General features: G+C 50.0%; 3 protein-coding genes across 5 annotated transcripts; all 3 read left to right on the top strand.

Annotated features, from left to right (window-relative positions):
• Nucleotides 1–2,120, top strand: LOC117839721 (uncharacterized). Its single transcript, XM_034720127.2, has 2 exons — nucleotides 1–1,080; nucleotides 1,178–2,120. The coding sequence occupies exons 1-2, from the start codon at nucleotides 445–447 to the stop codon at nucleotides 1,949–1,951; spliced, it is 1,410 nt and encodes a 469-aa protein (XP_034576018.1). The 5' UTR covers nucleotides 1–444; the 3' UTR covers nucleotides 1,952–2,120.
• Nucleotides 2,121–3,067: 947 nt separating this feature from the next.
• LOC117835247 (expansin-B12) lies at nucleotides 3,068–7,145 on the top strand. 2 transcript variants are annotated; one of them, XM_034714617.2, is made up of 6 exons: nucleotides 3,068–3,510; nucleotides 3,603–3,654; nucleotides 5,675–5,837; nucleotides 5,963–6,075; nucleotides 6,156–6,379; nucleotides 6,479–7,145. In XM_034714617.2, exons 3-6 carry the CDS (start codon nucleotides 5,678–5,680, stop codon nucleotides 6,906–6,908), a joined length of 927 nt encoding a protein of 308 aa, XP_034570508.2. In that variant the 5' UTR covers nucleotides 3,068–3,510; nucleotides 3,603–3,654; nucleotides 5,675–5,677; the 3' UTR covers nucleotides 6,909–7,145. The 2 variants fall into 2 exon arrangements, with proteins under 2 accessions (XP_034570508.2, XP_072147064.1); XM_072290963.1 differs by having other exon boundaries at nucleotides 3,418–3,500.
• A 489-nt stretch (nucleotides 7,146–7,634) lies between these two features.
• LOC140221391 (expansin-B12-like) lies at nucleotides 7,635–11,026 on the top strand. Of its 2 annotated transcripts, XM_072290962.1 has the most exons (5): nucleotides 7,635–7,989; nucleotides 8,085–8,236; nucleotides 9,995–10,107; nucleotides 10,189–10,382; nucleotides 10,460–11,026. In XM_072290962.1, exons 3-5 carry the CDS (start codon nucleotides 10,045–10,047, stop codon nucleotides 10,890–10,892), a joined length of 690 nt encoding a protein of 229 aa, XP_072147063.1. In that variant the 5' UTR covers nucleotides 7,635–7,989; nucleotides 8,085–8,236; nucleotides 9,995–10,044; the 3' UTR covers nucleotides 10,893–11,026. The 2 variants fall into 2 exon arrangements, with proteins under 2 accessions (XP_072147063.1, XP_072147062.1); XM_072290961.1 differs by lacking the exons at nucleotides 7,635–7,989; nucleotides 8,085–8,236 and adding an exon at nucleotides 8,252–9,882.
• Nucleotides 11,027–13,328: the final 2,302 nt, after the last annotated feature.

The following is a 13,328-nucleotide window of genomic DNA, read 5'->3' as shown; positions in this document are numbered from 1 at the left end:
ACTGCACACGCTCACTGGTACACACGGACCCTGGTCACGTAGGCCCGTACCACCCGGTGGCCCATGCGGCCCATGCCAATATGTCCCGCCGTTCCTCTGCCGGCCTGTGCATTGACCCGTACGCGTACGACGACGTCCATGGCCCTCTGCACTTCGGTCTGGTGTACATCGTGTCCATGCATCTGTCGTTGGTTTGTGGCTTTGCAGACATGCTGACAAACGCACTCCCCGTTGTTCTTGGAGCCGATGGCATCGTGTGCCAGTCTAGCTAGCCTATTGATCAGTCAGCCTTTGACCACAATAAAATGTTTCACCAAAAATGTTTTTTTCGTAGATTTATAAACTCTTTAGTCATAGCATGCCTCGTAAAGGTGACCTACCCTCCCTACCCCCTTTCACTATACCCCACCCAGAGCCAGAATAGCAAGTACACCACGCACGCATATGCACCAAATGGCTTCCTCTCTCTTCTCCTCGCTCTCGCTCGTCCTCCTGCTCGTGCTCCAACTCCAAGCCACCACCACCGCGCAGCCAGCGCCGCAGCTGCCGAGGTCGGAGCTGGCGGCCGTCTTCCGGGTGATGGTGGACCTCCTGGGCGACCCGTCGTGGCCGCAGCTCCACCCGCGGCCCTGCACCGACACGCCGTGGCCGGGGCTCCAGTGCGAGCTGGCCCCCGACGACGCGCGCGTGCTCCGCGCCACGCGGCTCCACTTCGGGCCCGACGTCGCCACCCCGCCCTGCAGGCCCGGTGCCAGGCTCGACGCCGCCTCGCTGCGCGGCCTGCCACACCTCAAGGCGCTCTCTCTCTTCGGCTGCTTCGTCGCCGGCGGTCAGGACGCCGCCGCCGCCGTCGACCTGCCGCCGGCGCTGTTGGCGGGCGCGTCGGCGTCCCTCGAGCAGATCGTGCTCAAGTCCAACCCCGGCCTGAGGGGCCCCATTCCCGCGACGCTGGGCGGCCTGCGGAGCCTCCGCGTGCTCAGCCTGTCGCAGAACGGGTTCCGCGGCCGGATCCCCAGGGAGCTCGGCGGCCTCGCCGCGCTGCAGCAGCTCGACCTCAGCTACAACAACATCACCGGCGAGGTAAACGAACAAGCATTGCCTTGCCTGAAACAAAAATATTGTCACGTTGTCATGTGGTAAACGTCTGTTCGTTACGCGCGGGCCCATGCGTCAGCAGATACCCGAGGAGATCGGAGGGATGGCGAGCCTGACGATCCTGGACCTGAGCTGGAACGGCATCGGCGGCGGCATGCCGGCGGCGGTGGGGAAGCTGCGGAGGCTGCAGAAGGCGGACCTGAGCTACAATCGCCTCGCCGGCCGCGTGCCGCCGGAGGTGGGGTCGCTGCGGGAGCTGGTGTTCCTGGACCTGAGCCACAACGGGCTGGCGGGCCCGCTGCCGGGCTCGCTGTCCGGCCTGTCCAAGCTGCAGTACCTGCTGCTGCAGGACAACCCGCTGGGCACGGCGGTGCCGGGCGACGTGGTCGGCGTGCTGCGGCGGCTGCAGGTGCTGGGTCTGTCCGGGTGCGGCCTCACAGGCCCCATCCCGCGGGCCGCGTTCGCCTCGCTGGGCAGCCTGACGGCGCTGTCGCTGGACCGGAACCGGCTGGACGGGCCGATCCCGGCGACCCTGGCGGCGCTGCCGCACCTGGGCCAGCTGAACCTGAGCCAGAACCGGCTGGCCGGGGAGATCGCGCTGCCGGGGGACTTCGTGGCGCGGCTCGGCCGGCGGCTCGACGTGCGGGGCAACGACGAGCTCTGCGTCGGCAGGGGCCTGCAGGGGAGCGGCTACCTGGCGGCGCCGCCGTGCGCGGACAGGCGCGACGGCGAGGGATCACTGGAGAGATCCGCGGCGGCGGCGGCCGGTGGCGGGCGACGGGGTTACGGTTACGGGTCCGTCTGCGTGTTGGCGTGTCACATTTTTGTGTCGTCTCTAGTGTTCCGTTGGTTGTGACGTGATGTAACTTCGGTCGCTCTCCTGCGTGATTGTGCGTGTGCAGAACGGCTAACCGGATTGGACATGTGTTTTCCTTGGCACGTAGCTGAACTTAGTACAACTTAGCACCTGTCACATCGGATGCTTGGATGCTAATTAAAAGTATTAAATATAGGCTAATTACAAAACTAATAAAAGTATTAAATATAGGCTAATTACAAAACTAAGTGCACAGATAGAGTCTAATTCGCGAGACGAATCTATTAAGCCTAATTAGTCCATAATTTGATAATGTGGTGCTACAGTAACCATTTGCTAATGATGGATTAATTAAGTTTAATAGATTCATCTCGCGAATTAGCACAAGGTTCTGCAATTAGTTTTATAATTAGCTCATGTTTAGTCCTCCTAATTAGCATCCGAACATCCAACGTGACATTGCTAAAGTTTAGCACATAGTATCCAAACACCCCTAGACAGATTTGGATCTCGATCTTATGTCAAATTTTCGGCCTCGCAAGACAGATACAAAACGGTGCTGCATTTCACTACTCATTACCATTCATAATGACAGTCACATAGTAGCTTACATTTATAAAGATATCATAAACTTATCTAAAGTGTAACTATAGTCAAAATACAATACTCCTTCCTTCGGATAGCAAACTGGCTGAGCGTAGCTTGACTGGTACCTTTAGGTGGAACCTTGAAAATAAATTCCTTCTAATCTGAATAACTTCACTTCCAACAACCTAATTGATTGAAAAAAAGAAAATAAACACAAGTTACATTAGCGTTTCCTCCATTCCAAATTGTAGGTCGTTTTGACTTTTATAGATTGATAGATATTACGTTTTAACTTTTTTAATTTATAAATATTATTATGTATCTAGATACATAATATCTATGAATCTGAAAAATCAAAACGACCTGCAATTTGAAACGAGGGAGTACATGGGTAAGATTTTAAAATAGAGTGGTTTTAAATAGAGTGGGTAGCAGACAGAAGGAGATTAGAGAAGAAGGTAATTAGCTTTGAACCCAGTTATATTAAAAAAAGAAAACTTTGAACCAGACAATCATTGGTCTTCCGGGTTCCATTCGGATTTGCGAAAAAAAGTTAGTAGAGTACAGAAAGAGAGCATAAACCCCTGCATCCCTGTGCTCTCGCAGTCGCAGGCACCGCTCCCCTGTCCTCACCGTCCCTTGGCTCTCTCTCCTCGCCGCCGCCGCCCCCATTTCTCCACCGCCGCCACCCGCATTCCCGCACCACCGCCGCCCGCATTCCACCGAGCCCACCCTTTCTCCTCGCAACACAACAGCGTAAAACTAAACGCCGCCTCTCCGGACCTAGGCCGAAGCCGCAATCCCCCGAGCGGGCTAGCCCCAATGGCGGCCGCCTTGTAGTTGCGTGCCGCGGCTTTCGCCGCTACAGCACCGGTGGGGTCCTCTAGCCTCGGATCTGACTGAGACAAGGCTAGCGCGCTCGAAGCTTTGCTGGCATTGGAGCGGTTTCCCGTTCCGGCAGCGGGGTGGAGGTAGCTCGTTGCTGCGGCACGACGGCCAGGTTCGGCGTGGTGCGCTCCTCAATCCTCCGCTTTTAACTCTCACCTGGTTTCTAACACAGGTGTACCGTGTACATGTACTGAACTCTGTTTTTTGTGTGCAGAGGAATTTGGCTTCACAGAGCGCCGCGGCATCCAAGCCCTGCCCATAAGACCGTAAGAATTTGACACGCCTTCTCAGTAATTGGTTCGAAAATGATGCTTGAGGATGCATATACATAGTAAACACTTCCATTGGATCTTGTTTTCAGAGGAATCTGTGAATTGACTCCACTTAGTTAGGTTTGATTTTGATAACTCTAGTTGAATTGAATATGATTAGTGTGGCATACTAGAATGTAGAATCAGATATGAATTGGAAGCGGGGAGTATGAAAGCTGCATCATTCTGGAGAGAAGTATTGATTTCAGCTTATAGCACTAAAGCAGATGGCCAGAATGCCAGATGCTTGCAGGTGGGGTTTAGCACTACAGCAGATCCAAAGCCTAGTATGGTTAAAATACGGCTTGGTTTTAGTTGTGTTAAAGGTGAAAGGATCTCAGTTGACGACCAAGGTCCTGGTAGCCAATATCAAGGTCAAATGTATAAATATGAATTCGATCTATGAGGTGTCAACGTAAAAGTACAATGAGATGGAAATTGACCCATCCATTCATCTCAAACCCAAATGGTGAGGCTTTGAAGTCTGTCAACATGTTGATATGCCAGGCATTATGTAGGTAGCTAGCCATAGCAAAAAATAGAGACTAACTGCCAGAGCATGCATGATATGCTCTTGTGCTCGTGATTCCCTTTTTTTCTTATTAATTAAGTTTGTTTTGTTATCTAGATAACTACATGTAAATTTTCCAAAGGTCAGAAAAGGTAATGATGTCACCTTATCAACATAGTATTTTGACCTGCTTATATAAACCTGACTGCAGGATAAGGCTATTGATGTGCTAAAATTGTGCAGAAATGTTTGAAATTGTTAAGGGATATCTATTGTCATGCTTACCACATTCTTTTGATAGTAAACATGGTGCTTCATTCTGAGAGACTAAAAAATACTGTCTGACTGTCTTTGTTTTTTTTTACTCATATCATTTGATATCAGTATAACTTTTGTGAAAGTTCAGATAAGGGAATAGAATAATACATTAAAATAAATTTATGCAGTTTGCCCATAGTGACTTCCTTTAGTTCAGAAAACTTCATTTGACTCTGATTAAGGCTGTGGAGGACATGTGAATTCTCTTTGCGAAGGTAGAAAGAAGTGATTGATCATAAAGTAAAAACTAGAAACTAATGGTCTTGCACAGGTTTACTGTATTTATAATTGGATTTTCCTTCAAGTGCATATCCACTCCTTATCATTACTTCAGAACTTAGATACCAATTCCGTAGAAAAAAACAGTCATACCTCAACCAACAGCATTCACTTATGCCCCAGTGGTCACCTAGGAATTATTTTGGGCTTCTGGCTACCCCTACTAGCATTTTCTTACTTTGCAATCACCTAGACTTAATGATTTCATAATTCATATGCTAACTCTAAGCTCAAAGTCACAATACAAAAGTGATAAGGTGAGTACAGAAGATATGAAAGAAAGGTAAAAGAAAAGGTCTGGTGGGTCCAGACTCCAGAGATCTTATTTTTAGCTACTTTCAGTTCATAACCGTCATATTATCTTAGATTTTGTTAGGTATTTATGAATAGGATCCTTTGCACAATGTACTCATAGTTCCATCATAACAAAATATCATAACATAGGATTTGCTGTGGTGCATTGACTTATAACTGTAAGATCTGAATAACAATTCAGGGCTGTATGTGCAATTCTGCATGCCCTTTGATTTCTTCAAAGGTATCATGAATTTTGTTTCAATGTGCATTTGCCTCATTATCTACTTCATACCTGTCCCAACTCCCAAATCTTCTCCCACCTGGCCTTAGATTATGGGTTTACTATCTTGCTAGTGATGAATCATGAATGCGTTTGTATAATAAAACACAAAACTGTACTGTAAAATAAAGAGCAGCCCTGTCCTGTTCTTTTGTCCTTAAGCATCTAGGAAAATTACACTAATTGTCCTATGAATATACATAACATAAGCTGCTTGACTCGTCCTCTCTCTCCTTGCAATTCCACGGTATTTTATACCTTATCATCCACAGCTTACTGTCACATTGCAGAATATGGCTTCCAAGATTCAGCGCTTGTCCTCCTTCATTGCCATTACAGTTTTTGCTTCACTCCTTCATCCTTGTGTGTCTATTGAGTTCCGCCATGAGCTCTCCAGCTGGACCACTGGCATTGCTACGTGGTATGGTGATCCTAATGGTGCCGGAAGTGAAGGTAATAGTCACTCATGAAAGAATATCTGTCATCTCAACAATCACCATATAATAGCTCTGCTCAGACCGGTGTGTGGCTTCGATAGTTGTTCTGATGCATGTTTGTGTCAATGACACCCTTTGTAGGTGGTGCATGTGGGTACCAGTATGCTGTCGACCAACCCCCATTCTCGTCCTTGATTGCTGCTGGCAGCCCTTTCATCTACGACTCTGGAAATGGATGTGGTTCTTGCTACCAGGTGCGTGCACTCCTTTGTGATTGAGGCGATCGCATGCTTGCGCTTCTGCCATTTTACATCTGGAAATGCTGATTCATCAGGTGGTATGCTCTGGCAATCAAGCTTGCTCTGGTTACCCTGTGACTGTTGTCATCACTGACCAGGGCCCTGGTGGGGGTCCATGCCTGAGCCAAGCAAGTGATGGCATGTGCCTAAACGAGGGCGCCCACTTCGACATGAGTGGGACGGCGTTTGGTGCCATGGCAAAGCCTGGAATGGCCGATCAGCTCCGTGCCGCTGGCATCCTACAAATCCAATACACTCGGTATGCCGTTCATTCAGGACATGGCTGCTTGCAACCAACTGTCGTCCTCGACTAATTTGTGTCGACCTTGCCATGACCCATGCGCATATGGATGTACAGGGTGCAGTGTGAATGGCCTGGAGTGGATGTAACCTTCTCTGTGGACACCGGTTCGAACCCGAACTATCTTGCCGTGCTCATCGAGTATGAGGACACTGAAAGTGACCTATCGGGCGTCGATATCATGCAGAGCTCGACGGGGCAGTGGGTGCCGATGCAGCATTCGTGGGGTGCAGTGTGGAGGCTCAACTCTGGCTCTGCCCTCCAGGGCCCGTTCCATATCCGACTGACTTTCAGCTCAGGCAGGGTGCTCATCGCCAGCAACGCCATACCTGCAGGGTGGAACGCCGGCGTGTCGTACCGGTCAGGAGGCGTGGCGGTGACGAGGGCCAGGCCCAGGAGTGCTGGATGCCGGGGCTACAAGGCAGCAGGAGCATTTGGCGATTTGGTGTATCACCTTCTCCTGTTGTTTGTGATGTTAGCGTTGTGAATTAGTATGTTGCAAAATGCAGCTTTGGTAGTTTTGGGATGCAGATTAGGACTACCTAGATGGACAGAGTTGTGTGTTTTGATATTTTTCTTGTAGCTGAGGCCTAAGAGGATGGATAAGCAACTATTCTGGTTGGACAGTGCCCATTCATGTAAATACGCGTTTCATGAAACTGACTGGGTTAGTTGAGCAACTTTGTCCCTATTTCCTAAAGGGTCAAGAAGGATAGTTTTGCTATGGATTTGTATTTGCTTTTCAGGTATTTGCTATGGATCGGATGCCACGTCCTCACGATGACGCCATAAAGGTTTTTTAATTGAAACCGCTTTTCTAAGGTGAATATTACTGGAAATTCTTTTGGATGTGGCACTTAAGTAGGCACTAGGTTTGAAATGTGAAATGAACCGTTCACAATCTGTGGAAGTAAAGCGAAACAAAATTTAGAAAATAAAGTGAGACATGATTGGATTTGCTTGGCAGGTCAGGACAAGAATAAATGAATGATGCTGCCGACTTGCCGTCCTTTTTACTCGTCTCTTTATCTTAGCTATCGTGTAAGCTTAGAGGCAACCGTAATGAACAATCCCATAATAGTTCTCTCGAATTCTCTTCCTCGATGTTGAATTTTCGGGTGGTCGGTGGTGACGTGGCTTCCCCCTGAGATGACTGATACTGAAAGAGAAAGACTATGATGGTTATGCATCATTACCTGCAATCCGAGCCATTCCGAGGTACTAGTAATGTGAGTCGCTTTCCTTTCCAATTGCCAAGTCTGGACTTTTCGAGCATAAACCCTGTTCCCCCTCCCTCGCTCAACCTCCAGTCTCCGCTCCCCGCCACCCCCATCGCTCGCTCCTCTGCTCCTCCTCGCGCCGCGGCGGCCGCCCCGCCGCCGCCACCCACATTCAACGAAATCCACCTCTACTCGGGATACAACACGTGCCATCGCAGCCGCTTCTCCACTTCCCGGTCCGGACCCCCAAGTGCCAAGCCCCCAGGCCCCGACGCCGACCGCCTCGTCGCTGCGCGCAACGCGTCCCCGGCCCCGGGCGGCGGGAATCCGCAGGCCGGCTCTAGCTAGGTCCGCCGCTGGTACAGCTAGCGCGCTCGAGCCTCGAGGCTCGCCTTTTGCTGGATTCTTGCCTGACCTTTGCCGGCATTTGGTGCCCGCTGCAGGCAGCGGCGCCGGCGAGGAGCGTGCGCGTTGCTGCGGTGGGAGACGGCTGGGACGGCGGCCGCTCGGGCTGGTGGCGTGCGCGTGGCCGCGTCCGGGCGTTGCAGCTTCGTGCTCTACACTGCTTTTGACTGTTAGTATCTACAGCCTACAGGTAATTCTCCTCTGTTGTTGCTGCTGCTGCGAGAAATTTATATTTTTGACACCGTAAACACGTGGCTTCGCATATTTAGCACTCTAAAGATTGGCTGCGCAAATTTGACACCCACAACATTGACACATTGATTTACTTGACATTAGACCTCTTTAATGATTTTATTTCTTTCTTTTCCATTTATTGGATTGTGAAAGGACTAAACTACCCCTTGGTTTGTGTAAGTACCTCTCTACCTCTAGTTCTCTGGTTCGATCAAATCAACCTGTCTACCTCTAGTTCTCTGGTTCGATCAAATCAACCTTGCTTTATGTACGTGTTCTTATATTGAGTTGGGGATAGTAGTTAATTCAGACCACGGCCGCTTCAAGGCCGGCGGGTAACACTTTTGGAATTCTCTGCGTCATCTCAGCTATTGTCGTCTTTAACCGCTTTTCAAAATGAAGTATTCAAGTTCCACTGTATCAGATATTCAGATATGACTTGCGGACTTGTAACTTGTAAGTAGGCAGTATGGGATCCTGACCATTCCTGGGACAAATTGTGCATTCAGCTGATAAAAGATGCTTGTACGTGGCATCTACAGATCCAAAGCCACCGCATAGTTTGCTCTCTAAACTGCATCTACAGATGCAATCCTGAACGAATCTAGTCTTCGCAGAACTATGGTTAGAAAAGGTCTGGATTGACTCTGTTCAATGTAAAGGGTCGAGGTGGTGAATGTCAAGTTCTTATCTCAGTTAGTGACCAAACCTACCTCTGACCAGTGAAGTTTTTTTTTCAAAGAGTTGCCGAACTAAAGTTATGAAGTTTTGGACATAATGATTCGTGTGACTGTATCATGTGACCTATCATAGAGGCAAGGTGATAGTACAGTATAGCATTATCACAAGAATGCAAGGAGCATCCAGTCTTACGAAATTTGACTCCATAATTCCATCATATCAGCTTTGGTAGTGTTAGGTATAATTAAATTTAACCGGTTTAAATTTCATCACTTAAGGATGCTTGCTGTGGTCCATTGGATTAAATACTACTCCCTCCGTCCCAAATTACTATTCGTATAAGTTCTCCCTGGTTAAAAGAAGAAAAGAAAATGTAAGTTCTGAGTAGCAACTCAGGACCTCATGCCAGCATTCTGATCTGATGAGCACATGATGCCTTCTCATACCTACTTGGTTTGAAAATACATCATTAGCAACTCAAAATTCTCCCAAATTTACTCCCAGTTGGCAATTGGCATGCTGTTTGGTCATGATTAGACCGATGCATTCTGGATTAGAAAATGCACTGCCAAATCCTGTAACTCCTCTCCCCAAGGAGAGCAGCTGACTGTTCTTGATCATCTATGTCCTTATGCAAACTGTCCATCACACAGTGAAAATAGCGCTTCTATTATCTAGTCTTCTCTCTCTCGCCGCCCTCTGTGTGCAATTCCACAATGTCTTTGACCTTATCAGCCGTGGCTACATGTCACAGGGTGCAGTGTATGGCTTCCAAGATCCATCCGTTGTCTTTCATTGCCATCACAGCTCTTGCCTTTCTTCTCCACCCTTGTGCATCCATTGAGTTCCGCCGTGAGCTCTCTGGTTGGTCCAATGGTATCGCTACATGGTATGGCACAGCTGATGGTGCAGGAAGTGACGGTAAGAGATCATCTAAAAGTCAATCACATGCTGTAGCTCTTCCAAACAGAATGATGTAGCTGGTGTGTGTTTGTAAAGTAACTTGCTTGAATTTTTCGATCACATGTTGTAGCTGGTGCGTGTGGGTTCCAGAATGATGTTGACCAGCCACCATTCTCCTCCATGATCGCCGCTGGCTGCTCTTCCATCTACGACTCTGGCAAGGGCTGTGGTTCTTGCTATCAGGTACCTTAGCAGTTGAGAGATAGTGTGTTAACGAACGGTTGTGCATTGTCTGCGATTTGACATTTGAAGATTATTCATCAGGTGGTGTGCACTGGCAATGGTGCTTGCTCTGGTAACCCGGTGACTGTTGTCATCACCGACGAGTGCCCTGACTGCCCATGCCCGGATGACCAGGTGCACTTCGACATGAGCGGGACAGCGTTTGGTGCCATGGCGAAGCCCGGCCAGGAAGGCCAGCTTCGTGGCGCCGGCTCCATCCAAATCCAGTACACACGGTACCCGCACAAGCCTGTTTGCTTACTGTAAAGAGATTTTCAGTTCTATAAACGCCAATCTCTACCCTACTGTACAGTGTGCAGTGCGAGTGGCCTGGAGTGAACGCCACCTTCTCCGTGGAGTCCGGGTCCAGCCCGAGCTACCTGGCCGTGCTCATCGAGTACGAGGACGGCGACAGCGACCTCGACGCCGTGGACATCATGCAGGGCGGGTCGGGGCAGTGGGTGCCGATGCAGCAGTCGTGGGGCGCCGTGTGGAAGCTGAACTCGGCTTCACCCCTCCAGGGCCCCTTCGACATCCGCCTGACGTTCAGCTCCGGCAGGGTGCTCGTCGCCAGCAACGCCATACCCGCGGGCTGGAACGCCGGCGTGGCGTACCGGTCGGGTGGCGTGGCGGTGGCGAGGGCCAGGCCCAGGAGCGGTGGCTGCCGGAGCCACGACGCTGCCGGGACACTCAGCGGGCTGGTGTATGTCCTCCTACTTGTGTTGTTTGTGGGATTGGAGTTGTGAAGTGTGGACTGAACTACATTCTCGAAAAAAAAAAGTGTGGACTGAACTGCGATGCATTTCTGGCGCTACTCTCCGTCCATGTAAATATATACAGCATATATGTTCATGAGAAGGCACATGTTATGTTCTGCTTATGGTTGGTCGTATTTTCGAAATCATTTTAGTGAAAACATGCGGTTTTCTTCTTGGACAGAGTTGGGGACTTAGGCCGTGTGCATTCCAGGCTTAGAGAACAAAATCATCACTTTATATTTTCTTTTCTGTTCCCTTTGATCGGGTTTTGATCGCGCCGTGCCTGCGCCAGCCGCCAGCTACAGCGGCAGGCACGAGAACTACTGCCCCGGGGGCGTGCTCGCCTCCAACGGCGTGGACCGCGACGGCGCCACCACCTAGGGTGGCTTCTCCGACGCCGTCGTCGTCGTCGTCGACCAGGGCTATGTCGTCCGGGTCCCGGGGCGCCTGCCCACGGAAGCGGCCCTGCCAATGCACTGTGCCGGCGTCACGGTGTACAGCCCCATGACGCGGTACGGCCTGAACTCGCCGGGCAAGCGCCTCGGCCAGCCGCGGCGCCGCGCAGATGAAGACCGAGCGGTGGGGAAGAAAGAAGCTCTGTTTCGTTGTTTCTTTTTTTTTTTGAACGAATGGGTACGAGACCGTGCCTATTTCATTGATAGAGTAGGTTAGTACAGAAGTGTTTCAAATATGTCACTCTTACGCGATTACTCTCTAGATGAAAAACTCGCTAAAGCTTTTGCCCCTGCTAAAATCCATGTACCTACTTCCTCCTTGATTTTGGCCAGCGATGAGGGTGCTGCCATCTCTTGATGGTTGAAAATTCGCCTATTCCGCTCCTTCCAGATTTCCCATATTATCAGTAGCGCCATAGAGCAGGTTCCCTTCCTAGGGGCTTCGGTCCTTGTAGTCATGTTCATCCACCATTCCAGGGCATTGTCGGTTGGAGGCCATTCCGAGGGTTGTATGCTTGGTTGTGACGTCCAAGTGGCCACTAGGCTCCATATTTGCTTAGTGTATCTGCACTGAGCCACTAAGTGGTGTGCCGTCTCCTGTTGTATACGGCATAAGGGGCATGCAGGGGAGTGAGGCCATCCTCTTCGCGCAAGTCGATCGGCGGTCCATACGCGGTTTTGGAGGATCAACCATGCGAAGAACTTGCACTTCGGGGGCGCCCAGCAGTGCCATATTGTTTTGCAGTGTGGTGCATAAGTGGATCCCAGGAACTGCGCCTTGTATGCCGATGCCGCTGAATATTTTCCGTTGGACATGAATTTTCATCGGATTGTGTCTTCCTGTTGTGGTTGTAGCTGCACCATTGTTGCTAGGCGCCAGAGTGTTACAAATTCTTGGAGGTGTCGCGTTGTCAGTCCTTCATGAATGTTTATGTCCGCCACCCAGCTGTTATCATATAAGGCTTCTGCTAGTTTTTTATTCTTTCCCCTGGATAGCACATATATGTTGGGCACAATGTCCTTTGGCCTAGCTCCTTGCCCCCAGGCTGAGTGCCAGAAGCTTGCTTTGCGTCCATTACCCACTGTGATCGTTGTGCAAGCCGCGAACAGGCGATGATCGGAGTCGTCACATGGTATCCCCGTTCCAATCCATGTTTTTTGCGGTGACTCCCACTCGTGCCAAAGCCATCGCAGTCTCAGCGCTCTAGCGAATTTGTGGAGGTTTAGCACTCCTAACTCGCCATGTTGTTTTGGTAAGCAGGATTTGATCCAATTAACCTTGCATTTGCCGCCTGTAAGCGTTTTGTCTCCAGCCCAGATGAATCGTTTTCTTATTTTGTCTAGTTCGTCTAATACTTCGTTTGGTGCTTTTACGACGGTTAGCAGGTATAATGGCTGCGCAGAAAGCACCGCTTTGGTGAGGCAAACCCGTCCTGCTTGGGTGAGGTTGCGACTGTGCCATCCGGAGAGCTTCTGTGCTGCTTTGTCCATTAGGGGCTGATAGTCCAATTTCCTTAGGCGCCTTATCGCAAGTGGTAGTCCGAGGTACCTTAATGGGAAGCCTGTGCGAGTAACCGGCCACTCTGAGAGGATTTCTTCGAGGTCTACGTTATCACAGCTGATGGGAGCCACAGTTGTATTTTGTAGGTTTGTTTTAAGCCCAGTTGCCTCTCCGAAAAAATTCAATAGCTTTGTTGCGTTTGCGACGTCTGCTTGTGTCGGTTTTATGAATATGACCGCGTCATCAGCATACATGGAGATGCTAGTGCGTGGCGTACGCCCTCCGAGCTTGTTGAGTAGTCCCATTTCTGTCGCCTTGTGTATTAGTTGGTACAGCGGATCTATTGCAAGGATGAAGAGGAAGGGGGATAGTGGGTCTCCTTGCCGTAGTCCTCGCCCGTGTGCGATTGAGTCAGACGGGATTCCATTTATCAGGACTTTGGAGGTGGATGTGGCCAGTAGTGCAATT

This window comes from Setaria viridis, chromosome 9 (genome assembly GCF_005286985.2).
Source record: "Setaria viridis chromosome 9, Setaria_viridis_v4.0, whole genome shotgun sequence".
NCBI classification, from domain to species: Eukaryota; Viridiplantae; Streptophyta; class Magnoliopsida; order Poales; family Poaceae; genus Setaria; species Setaria viridis.
Note: the sequence above shows the minus strand (reverse complement) of the source record. Positions and strands in the feature narration are given on the sequence as shown.

Coding starts and splice junctions, on each gene's coding strand:
- LOC117839721 (XM_034720127.2), top strand. CDS start 445: ATGCACCAAATGGCTTCCTCTCTCTTCTCCTCGCTCTCGCTCGTCCTC. Junction 1,081..1,177: donor ACAACAACATCACCGGCGAG/GTAAACGAACAA, acceptor ATGCGTCAGCAG/ATACCCGAGGAGATCGGAGG.
- LOC117835247 (XM_034714617.2), top strand. CDS start 5,678: ATGGCTTCCAAGATTCAGCGCTTGTCCTCCTTCATTGCCATTACAGTT. Junction 6,076..6,155: donor GATGTGGTTCTTGCTACCAG/GTGCGTGCACTC, acceptor CTGATTCATCAG/GTGGTATGCTCTGGCAATCA. Junction 6,380..6,478: donor CTACAAATCCAATACACTCG/GTATGCCGTTCA, acceptor ATGGATGTACAG/GGTGCAGTGTGAATGGCCTG.
- LOC140221391 (XM_072290961.1), top strand. CDS start 9,678: ATGTCTTTGACCTTATCAGCCGTGGCTACATGTCACAGGGTGCAGTGT. Junction 9,883..9,994: donor TGATGGTGCAGGAAGTGACG/GTAAGAGATCAT, acceptor CACATGTTGTAG/CTGGTGCGTGTGGGTTCCAG. Junction 10,108..10,188: donor GCTGTGGTTCTTGCTATCAG/GTACCTTAGCAG, acceptor ATTATTCATCAG/GTGGTGTGCACTGGCAATGG.